Source organism: Pelodiscus sinensis, chromosome 2 (genome assembly GCF_049634645.1).
Source record: "Pelodiscus sinensis isolate JC-2024 chromosome 2, ASM4963464v1, whole genome shotgun sequence".
NCBI lineage: Eukaryota > Metazoa > Chordata > Testudines > Trionychidae > Pelodiscus > Pelodiscus sinensis.
Genome location: NC_134712.1, coordinates 108490717 through 108502336, shown reverse-complemented (window position 1 = coordinate 108502336; position 11620 = coordinate 108490717). Strand labels below are relative to the sequence as shown.

At 43.5% G+C, this 11620-nt stretch overlaps 1 protein-coding gene across 4 annotated transcripts in view; it reads left to right on the top strand.

The window, feature by feature from the left end:
- The window catches only part of NUP153 (nucleoporin 153), a 78419-nt gene that overhangs the window by 44645 nt on the left and 22154 nt on the right, over positions 1 to 11620 (top strand). For all 4 annotated transcript variants that reach the window (XM_075921224.1, XM_075921221.1, XM_075921223.1 and 1 more), the window contains exons 13-16: positions 770 to 862; positions 1809 to 1896; positions 6174 to 6293; positions 6706 to 7329. In XM_075921224.1, the coding sequence (XP_075777339.1) occupies positions 770 to 862; positions 1809 to 1896; positions 6174 to 6293; positions 6706 to 7329 (925 nt within the window). The remainder of the gene's footprint in view (positions 1 to 769; positions 863 to 1808; positions 1897 to 6173; positions 6294 to 6705; positions 7330 to 11620) is intronic.

Sequence of the window (11620 nt, the reverse complement as noted above, 5' to 3'; positions counted from 1 at the left end):
CTTTGGGTCCATCAGCAGACCCAGGTGGTCTTACCTCTGGACTCCTCACGTCCACGTGGCTCCTCTGCAGGGCTCCCCTCCTCTGGGTGGGCTGCACTGCCAGCTCTGGTCCTGACTGCCGGGCAATCTCTGTGACCTCCCCGGACAGGCTGCATTGCTGGGTCCTGCCCTGGCCATCCTGTAGGCTCCCCGCCTGCAACCGGGCTCTGCTGTTGGCTCCCTTGCCCCCAGGCTGGCGCCGCTGCCAGCTCCTCTTCCAGCCAGGGTTCTCTGGTCCATCACCATCCATGGGTCCTGCTGAACCACAGATGGTGCAACCTGTAACATATCTAACTGCAATAAAAATAAACATGAAGAATGTCTAGATGCATTTTAATATTTGTGTGCAGTTTTTTTAAAAGAATTGAATATCTATTTATTATGAAGGAGCAAGTTGACAGCTCCCTAGTTAATGCTAAGTTGAGCTTAAGGTTGTTTAGGTGCCTTGGCTGCATTTTTATACTTTAACACATTTGAATATATTTTCAGTATAATCTGAACTCTGAATTTTCTGGGTTTTGGAATAATTAAAAGGTAACTCTCTAATATAGATATTTGATATCTCTGAACCTTAATTGCACTTCATCATAGTTCTTATCTGGAAATTATAAATGTCAAAACTAGCTTTCCCAATTTCAGTGCAGAACTTCTTATATTTTTATAACTTTAAATAGTTTTTACTTCTAGCATGTTTTCTTTTTAGATAGTCTTAATTTTCTTTTAAATGTAGGTGCAACCAGCAAGTAATGCTAGCAGTCCTGTGTTCAGATTTTCATCTCCAATTGTAAAGTCTACTGAGGCAGAAGTGCTACCTCCATTGTCTGTAAGTCACGGGTGGGCAATAATTTTTGATGGGGAGGGGGGCACTCCAAGCTTTTGGAAGGCCGCATTATTCCAGGATATTCATGGAGGAATTCTGGGGTCTAGAATGGATGTTGGGTGCAGAAGGGAGCTTGGGGGAAGGGACTGGGGTGCAGAAGGGAGAGTGGAGTCTGGGAGGGAGTTGGGTGAAGGAGGCAGTTGTGACCTAGGTCAGGGGACTGGGAATCAGGATTTTGTGATGCGACCTAGGGTAGGAGGGGTTTGTGATCTGGGACAGGAGATTGGGTGCAGGAGGGGGCAGAGGGTTTGGGTGTGTGGAAGGGGGAGTGCAGAGGGTTGGAGAAGGGAAAGGCTGGGGTGCCAGAAGCAAACTCTGGCTGGGAGGTGCTTCTGAGACAGGCTGCTCACTGCTCCACATGGCTCCTCTCTGAGCATGAGAGGGAGGGAGAGGGGGAAGGGAGAAGGCTTCCTACACTGCCCCTGCTCCCAGCAAAAATTCTCAGCTCCTATTGGCTGGAAAATGAGAGATTGGCCAGTGGGAGCTAAGAAATTTTTCTGGGGGGTGGGAACAGCATGAGAAGTCTACCTCCTCCCTACCTAGCTGTCTGGACTGGAGAACAGCTGGCTTTTTAAAGTGTGAGCTGTTATCTACCTAAGGGTTATGACAAGGTGGCCTCAGGCCGGATCCAGCCCACTGGCCTCTTGCCCACCCCTGCTGTAAGTAATGCCTAGGGAAACTCAGCTGTACCTGAAGCTTTTGCTGTGGGTTTACCAAAACATTTCAGAGGAATAAGTGGAGTCAGTGGCAGAAAAGGAACAGTCTCTTTCATATTCAGTTGAATGCCAAATAAATTGCACATCAGAGAATTGAGGTCTAAATTTGCATTAGTTTGTTAGATTGGATTAAGGTTTCTTCCTTTTGTCATTGAAGATTTTTTTTTTATCAGATTGGGTTTACATTTAGTGTTCCTGTTGTGAAATCAACAGAAGCTTCTGGATCCAGTGATACTCCAATGCCACTTCTGATTAGCACAGGTAACTAAATATTCAGCACTTCAGACCTGAAATGTTTTTTTATCTAACACTAGATCTGGCTGGCAAGCATATCCCAACTGAACTGTCTTCCCTAAGAACATGCTTGGTGGTAGGATATCCTTTTCCATTGGATATTGGAACTAGTATGTCACTAGGAGGAGTTTCTTTAGAACAAACACCCCAATCCCTCACCCTTCCATCTTTCCTCCTAGAAGCTGCTATTTTATCCTTTTGTGTTTCAATCACAATTCCTAAGTAATGATCACTAACATCCATGAGTTTATCATGAGGCTTGAAATTTTATTTCTGAGACTTGTTCTTCCTGAAAGCAATAACAGTTCCCCCCCCACAACCATAAATACTTCTCTGCTGCAAAGGATGTTTTTTACTTAAATACCCAGGATTTCTTCTGGAATAGTTTATGTGAAAAAGCATGGAGATGCTTTAGTGGCAGTTATTTAAACCAGCCCGGGCAACTATGCTAGGGAGTGGGCCACATGAATGGCCTTCCTTCTTTTCAGCGGGCCACAAAATTGTTGTAACCACGACGGTCTCCCAGAATAGGACAGTTTTGCACTTGCATACCTAGAATTTGCCAAGTGTGCTGATTGAACCATAGCAATCCTTTCATTGGATGCAGAAGGGAGCACACGGCTCTTACTGTGCCATCAGCATGTGCCTCACTTCATGTTCCCTTGCTTTATGTGCATGTCACTTTAATACTAATAGGAAAAAAACCTACATGGATGGAAACCTGTGGAATCTGGCAATACTGCACTTGGGCTGTAGTAAATAAAATGTCTTCTGGGCCACATGCAGAACGCTGATGGGCTGCGTGAGCACTCGAGCCACAGGTTATTCCCTCTGATTTAAAACTTGAATTTTTAATTTGTGCATAAGTTATGAAAACACTGTAAATTTAAACCACAATACTGTTGGAATACTTTAAACACTATTGTTACCAGCATCACCTAAAATTACTGTCATGAAAGGTTAGAGAGAAAATATTCAGTTTTCCTTGTTAGTGTGTGTCTTTCACACCACAAAAGGTTTGATATTTTTTAAAGATAGGAAAATCTGATTTTTAAAATACAAAAATTGTCAGAGAGATTTGGGAGCCCTGAAAGTTTATTTCATGTTTTTTGACTGCTTCAGATGGTTGTTTGTTTTAAAGTGATACCTTAGTGTGTACGGTGTAGATTTGATGTATTTCAAAACATTTCCTGTGCTCTAGTTATTTTCACATGAAAGTCCTGTTGACTTATTTCTTTCCCTTCTGAATCTTAATAGCCATATTCAGTCAAAACTTGGGTAACTTCCCACATTTTTTGAAAATTTTCTTAAATGTCATTTATTAAAACTGCATGTTTGTGCCACTACAATTCAGATAGGTTTTCATCATTAAAATGGTGAACCAATCTTGGGGTATTTATAATTTAGCTATAGAAATTTTCTTACCAGAACTTTGGCATACATTTTGGAGGACTTGAAAGTAGCTCTTTTCTCTCCTTTTTCCTAATTCCCACTCTTAACTGCAAGCTCTAATAGTTTGTTTTCAGTAATAGCAGGGAAGAACAAAAAATATCTTCCTGGGAAAATTGCAAAAGTGTTAATACAGGGTGAAACTTTCTTAACTTGAACTCTCTGGTATGGCAACTGGACCATGGATGTTCCAGGACCAGAATGTCCCACTGAAGGGTAGCACCTGGGAACCCCATGCGTGGTAGTGGGGCTTCCCAGCAGGGCTGCAGGAGCCTGGCGCACAGCTGTGAGACAACCTGAAAACGCAGCAGAAGCCAGGCTCTGCAGCAGGAACCTGGTGCTCAGAGGCAGCAGGGCTGCACCGTGTGGCACTCAGAACCTGGTGTGCGAAGGCAAGTGGGACTGCCAGGTGCTGGAGCAGGAGCCTGGTGCGCCCACAGGCAGCAAGGCTGCCTGGCTCGACAGTGGGAGCTCAGCGAGTAGAGGCAGCGTGGCTTTCTGGTAGGGTAGTGGAGGCTAACAGGGCAGCTGGGCCAGCGAGAGGTGGGAGCCAGCGGGGAAAGCAGCAGTTGTCCCAGGGCTGGTGGCCAGGGGGCCAGAAATGGCCTCCTGTGGTCCAGCAAAATCCCTCATCCGCAACTAGGGATTTCCAACCTGTATGATAGAATGCTAGTAAAATGAAAAGCAGAATTTCCATTCTTCAGGAAATTCTGATATTTCTACATTTTCTTTTTAGCCTTAAGTCAAACAAAAAGTTAAAATATTTAAAAAAAATTGTGGAATAAAGGTCTGAAAAATTGATGCAGTAGTGATAAAACGTTTTTATATATCAGCATTTTTATCCCAGCAAAATACTTTGTTATTCCCAAATTGAAACCTTTTGTTTCTGTTCAGTTCAATCTGAAGTTGCACCTTCTGGTGCTGCATTGTCCCATTAGATTTGTAGTTTGGATGCCTTGTGCCTTTTCACCTTTCTGGATTGAACTCTCCAGCCTGTCTATGTCTCCCATGATAGGGATGTTAAATTGCGGTTAGTAAGCTAGTTAAGTACAGGACTATGTAGCACTTTAAAGACTAACAAGATGGTTTATTAGATGATGAGCTTTCGTGGGCCAGACCCACTTCCTCAGATCAAATTATGGAAGAAAATAGTCACAACCATATATACCAAAGGATACAATTAAAAAAAATGAACACATATGAAAAGGACAAATCACATTTCAGAACAGAAGGGGAATGCGGGGGGGGGGGGAGGAGGAAGGTAAATACCTGTGAGTTAATGGTATTAGAGGTTGGGAAGGGTAGATGTCTGTTAGTTAATGGTATTAACTGCAATCACCTCTAATACCATTAACTAACAGACATCTACCCTTCCCCACCTCCAATACCATTAACTTACAGGCATTTACCTTCCTTCCCTCCCCCGCATCCCCCTTCTGTTCTGAAATGTGATTTGTCCTTTTCATATGTGTTCATTTTTTTTAATTGTATCCTTTGGTATATATGGTTGTGACTATTTTCTTCCATAATTTGATCTGAGGAAGTGGGTCTGGCCCACGAAAGCTCATCATCTAATAAACCATCTTGATAGTCTTTAAAGTGCTACATAGTCCTGTATTTTGTTTCAGCTACACCAGACTAACATGGCTACATTTCTATCGCTAATTAAGTAGTTAGTGTAATTTCCATTGACTATTCGATTAGTTGATAAGGGGGCAGCATGAGTTAGGACTGAGCAGTCCCTGACTCATGCTGGCTCCAGGACCTCTGTGGCTCTGCTTTTTAAATGTAGTAAGAGCTGCCAACTGAGTTCTGGCTCGTGCCTGGTCCCAGATGCTGTGCCTCTGCTTTTTAAATGTAGTAAGAGGTGCAGTGTCTGGGACCCAGCGTGAGCCAAGTCTCAGCTGTCCCAGCTTGGTCCCCTGCTGCATCTCTGCCTCCCTTGCCCTCCATGGAGACGGTGTTGTGGGGAGCCGGCTGATACAGAGGCAGCAAGGGGGGAGAGGAGTGATTAGTTGAGTAGTGACTCGACTGTCTGATAAGCCTAGGCTTGTTGAGTAGTGACTCGACAACTCAACTAATCTCTTACATCCCTACCCATGATATATGAATAGTCATGTGACTCCCATGATGCAGCACAGTTACAGGAGAGACTGTTTTATCAGCATTGGAAAAGCAGCCTAACACATAGGAAAGAATGGAGACATGATAAATCCAATCTATAACTTTCATTGGGCAAGATGGCAGGGTAGGAAGATTCAGTTCAATCTTTAACTGGCTTTATAAACCAAATATTTTGGTTCATTTCAGCAAACTGAAATATTTTGATTTTGGCATGATCTGATCCGAAGTGAAATATTTTCCTGTTGGGGAGGATAAAAAAATAAAACAAAACGGTAAAATCAGATTTTTCTATGAAAATGTTCCATTGTACAGAAACTGCATTTTCTATGTTTCAAAAGCTTTTTTTTTTTTTTTTTTTTTTTTTTTAATGGAAAATTCCCAGTGGGTCCTGTATCCAACCTTTCTTTGTACAAATCTGCAGTAATTTTATTATTTTTGTCAACGAAGTTGAAAGTGGGAGGCTCTGTAAATGTTTCTTGAAATTAGAAAGTAACCATGTAACTATTCCTATAAAGTTGATTGGATTACAGTAGTTCTTGGAATTATACATAAGTGTCTGTCTTATGTGAACATAAAATTTTAAAAATCAAATATTGGAAATTACAAAGACTTTTTTGAAGAGAGTTTTTGAGCATGTTTCTCCATGAAAGTAGTAAACTTTCTGTTTAAAGGTACCCCTGCTGTAAATAGCACCAGCAATAAGAAGAAAGAACAGGAAGAGTACGATGGCGCCTTCAAGCCTGCAAAAGTCTTGAAAGAAGGGAGTGTACTGGATATTCTAAAGAGCCCTGGTGAGATAATGGATTCCATTTAAAAAGAACTTACAGTAAAGCATGGATTAGTGTGCAGTGTTGCAGTTCTAGAGAAACTTTAATTATATCATTAATCTAAGGTTAAGTTTTACTGACAAACTGAAATCAAGTTTCTGTTTAATGTTGAAATACTAAATGGTAGCCCATTGTGGTCCCGGACTGCAACATTAACTATGGGGGGGGGGGACACCCCACGGGGGTGAATGGTGTTAGAGTAGCTTTACAGTAGCTTTTTACCATTTCTGTTGTGTGTGTTTTTATGATACTGGAGGCTTCCTACATCCCTTGCACCACCTTGCACTTACCCTGTTGTGTGGGAAGATGAATGAGGGCTAAAAAAGAGTTTCTCAAAGAAGCTAATGTACCTGATTTCATATTTATATTCTTCTAGAGTTTACTTCTCTGAAGACACACACCCCTGCAGCTACACAGCCTGTTTCAACAAACACAGAAGTTTATACACGGCCTGCAATAAGTAATTTTTCTGCAGGTTCGTTGGGATTTAGAGAGACCTCTAAACAGTCTTCATCATATTGGCACTGTGACACATGTCTCTTACAAAACAAGCCCACAGACAACAGATGCGTAACCTGTCAAGCTGCTAAAGTGCCGACATCAGATCCTGCTAAACAGACTGGAACGTTGACTCTAAGCAGCACTGTTAAATCAGCTGCTCCAGCAACAGGAACACAGAGCTTTGGAGACAAATTTAAAACAGCAGTAGGGACATGGGATTGTGATACATGTCTAGTCCAGAATAAACCTGAAGCCACAAAATGTGTGGCCTGTGAAACACCAAAGCCTGGAACAGGAGTAAAGCCTGCTCTGACATTGCCAGTGGTCACAGAAAATACAGTAACAGTGACTTCCTCTCCTAGCTGCACTGAAACGACAGTCACTTTGGGGTTTGGAGACAAATTCAAAAAGCCGAAGGGTTCTTGGGACTGTACAGTGTGCCTTGTATCAAATAAGGCAGAAGACAGTAAATGTGTAGCATGTCAATGTGAGAGACCAGGTAAGATTTATTTTAACACTCAGCTCTTGCAAATGTACTTAAATCTTATTTTAAAAGCTCTTGTCTTTAAAAAGCATTAATTTTATTCACAGTTTAAAGTACAGAACTCTGAATACTGTGGTTTTAAAATTAAGGATTAGGATTAATGTATGCATTATAATAGTCTGCCTCTAATCACTTGTGTGATTAAATATCTGATTCTGTTTTCTGGTTACCATTTCCTGAGCCACTGCTTTGGAACCAGCATCTGCTTCTCCTCACTGCGTGCAGTTAGGTAGTTCTTCCCCAAAGGTTTACCCTTCCGGAAGCAATAGCCCATCCTTCAGCACAAATTGGTGACTTAGACTCCTTGTGCGAGACAAAGCTAAAATTCTTTCCTTTGTTGATTACACATTATCCAAAGGTTTTTGTAGTATTGCATTGTAGAGGGGAGAAAGAAACCACATTGTGTTGAACTGTGGTTCCACGGTATCTCCAGAACCTATTTAGAGATGTACCAATGTGTGCTCATCAGAGAATGAAGGTAGGGATGGTCTTCTAGTATATATCCTGGCAGATAGTGTCCACATTCCTTTTAGGCTTAGGTAGCTGTCAGCCCATCAGTAGAATGTCTTTTGACTTTTAGAGGGCAAGGAGAGCAATCAGCTGTATATTCTTCTTTAATTTAAGCATATAACTATTTTGCAATGATGGAGAAACAAAAATTTGTGGTATAAGATGACATATCACTTGAAAAAGACCTAGGTACATTGGTCCTATCATTGGCTCTGTGAGTCACCTATGTGATGTGGTTGTGAAAAGGCTGATGCAGTCTAAGGATGCATCAGGTGAGGGAAAATAGATGGGGAAATGTTATTACCTTTGTATAATGCACTTTTGAAAGTGCATTTGGAATATTGTGTGCAATTCATGTAAATGAATATGCAATTCAATAAAAAACAATGAATTCAGACTGGAACAAAAGCAAAGCAGGCTACTAGCATGATCAGGGAGTGGAGAACCTAAGTTACAAGAGGCGACTTAAGGGGTTTGTCTAGCTTAAAGGAACAAAACTTGAGGACAGATCTGATTACTCTCCATAAATACATCAACAGGATAAAACATCAAGGAAGGGGAGGGAGTTATTTAAGGGTCAATGTTGGTGCAAGTTCATATAGATATAAACTGACAATCAAGTTTGGGTTTCAAATTAGACAAGTTTCTAACCATTGGAGGAAGCAAGACTGTTAAAGAACTTCAGAGAGGACTATTGAGTGCATAAAACCCAACTGTCCTTGATGAATTTATGGAGGGAATAGTATGATGAGGTTTCCTAAAAGGAATATGTCCCATATGCTATTAGCAGATATCTCCAGTAGTCAGAGGTAAGACACTAGATAGGTAGGACCAGTGTTCCCTCTAAGATTTTCCATCCGTGGGCGGGTTGAATTTTCTTTTGGGCAGATTGAAATATCTTATGTGCAACACCAATATTGAGGTAGTGTGTAGATGTGCACTCACTAGTAGGGATGTAAGCGAGTAATCAACTAACTGATAAGCCTAGACTTATCAATTAATCTAATTGACTACTCACTTCCCTCCCGCCTTTCTGCCTCTGTATCTCCCTGCGGACAGCAGTTGCTGCAACCAAAACAGTCTCTGTCCCTGGTGGCCCAGGCTGGCCACGGACAGAGGTTACTCCAGCTGAGCAGGCAGCCTGGCTCAGTTCTGGCTTGCACCAGGTCTGAGACTTACCCCTGCTGACGGTCTGCAGTTTAAATGTACTAAGAGCTGGCCGGGCCAGCAGCCCGGCTCTTACTACATTTAAAATGCAGTGCTGCAGCAGGGGTAGGTCCCGGACCCAGTGTGAGCCAGGCTGCCTTCCCTTATTGGCTAATTGAGTAGTCAATAGAATTTTTGACTACTTCATTAGCCAGTTGACTGCATCTTAACATCCCTACCCACCAATACAAACAAAAAAGTAGATATAAATATATATTTTAAATATTCCATAGGTATGGAAGAAAATATATTAAAAGTAAGTGATAATTAACAAGGAGCAATGCTTATGATTATTTAATATGAAATCAAATAAAAAGAAAATTAACACTACCGTTGGCTGAAGAAGTGGGTTTTGCCCACGAAAGCTCATGATACTATTCATATATTTTTGTTAGTCGAAGGTGCTACCAGGACCATTGTTGTTGTTTTTTTTAATTACGGGCTAACACGGCTATTCCTCTGAGACCTTGGATACATGTATCATCATCCTTTCTAACAGACAGATGCATGTTTCAAAGATCTTGCAAATAAGGTTTAATCTTACAAAATAGCTAGCATCACACCTAGTATTTGCTACCTCTGACTCATAAGAGCCAGAACTCTACCACATAGCAAAGATCTGGCCTTTATTCAGTACAATTTACCATATATTAATTAGTAACACAGGATTTTAAAAAAATCATGAAGATCAGAATTTTAGATATCTGCAACACAAAAAAATTATGTGAAAAAGATATTTTTCTTTCTTACCTTAAGCCATTAACATTTAACACTATGTAAACTTTGTTTGGAATGTAATCATGCGAATGTCCTCCTAGGCACACCCCGTCCTCCCCCATGCAGCCTGCTTCCCCTCAGGTCCTTTCCAAGTGAACTTTTGTGGTGCTAAAAGAAGTCCCCCGTCTCCTCACCCCTCCCCCCCCCCCGCTCCCTTAACTGCCTAAGATAACATCTACAGAACAAATTTACCAGAGGCTCCAGCTTGCACTGTTCCCAAGGAAACACAGCTTCACAATCATCTTACTTCTTTATCCCAAGTCTTGCATTTCATCTTTCACAATGTCTCCTCACAACATGGGGTTCTTTCCCTTCCTGCCAAATTCTTACCAAATGTTTTGATTCAACCAGAAAACTACCCTGGCACTGCCCTGTCCCATTTGCGGCTTCTGCAGATGTAGACTGCAGGAAACAAGACAGCCACAGCCAGGGATGGAAGCTTTCCAAGCAAGGAACTCAGAGAGTTAAAATAGGGAAAGGGGAGAGCTAAAGTGATCAGAGAGATGTCTGAAACTGCAACTGTTTCAGCGATAGGGCAGGGAGAAGTTTGGTCTTGCTCTGACTGGAGGAAATACTGACCTGATTCTAGGGATGAAAGCATGGGGAAGGGAGAGAGATGCTGTCTTGTTACCACTGAGCAGGGGGAGAAGTACAAATGGGTGAGAGCTGGAGGAAAATAGGAGGCAGAAAAGTAAGTCAACTCTCGTTGAATGGGCAGCAGGGAAGTGGACATGGGGAAACGTGATCCCTGCCCAGCCAATTTCCCAGAGGAAGGCTAAGGGGGAAGAGGAGAGGCTGCTGCCCTATTGGTCAGGGCAGGGGGAGGATTTGGGAGTGAAGTAGAGAAGTTGACCCAATCTGGCAGTGCCTGTAATTTTCCCAGTGTTTCCCACTTGGCTCTTGGCAGGCAATGGAGCATCAATCCCCACTCCCCTTCAGCCAGCAACTTCACCACAATCTGGGTCACATGATCCTCTAAGTACTTCCTGCCTCCCTGATTGGAGAACTCACCCCTCAGTGAGACCCGGAGCAGGGGGGCGAGGAGGGAGGACTGGAGTAGAGCCTAGAGCCGGTATAGCACAGGCAGCAGTAGTTTCACTCTGGCTGTGGAGCAGCAGCAGCAGCGAGCCCTGCCCCCTTTCCTCAGGCAATCAGCTGAGCTCCCTGCCTGCTCTGAACTCCTGTGCAAGGCTCAGAAAAGGTCTGCATGCCCATGCAGGTGCACAGCTTACAGCAGTGGTCCCCAACGTGGTACCCGCGGGTGCCATAGCGCCCGACAGGCCATTTATGTGCGCCTGCCGAACAATCTGGGCTGGCCCCACCCCCGGGCACGTGGCACATGCGCAGTGCTGGCCCCGGGCGCGAGACGCATGGGCGGCCTCTGCCCCAGAGTTGCAGCACATGCCGGTGCCAGCCCGGGCGTGCGGTGCATGTTCTGGTCCCGCCCACGGTGTGTGGCACATGTGCTGGCTCCGCTCCCCCCCAAGCACATGGTGCATGCACGGCCCTGCCCCTGGACATGCGGCCCGTGAGTGGCCCTGCCCCCAGGCGCCCAGCAGCCCCAAAAGGTTGGGGACCACTGGCTTACAGGAAACGTTGGGTAGGACCCACAGTTAATACTAGGGATTTATTCCAGTCAGCGTCTGGTGCATGTTGCTCACATGCTAAGGGTCTGATTGCAATATTTGGAGTCAGGGAGGAACTTTTCCCCAGGACAAATTGACAGCGACCCTGCATATTTTCTGCAGTGTGG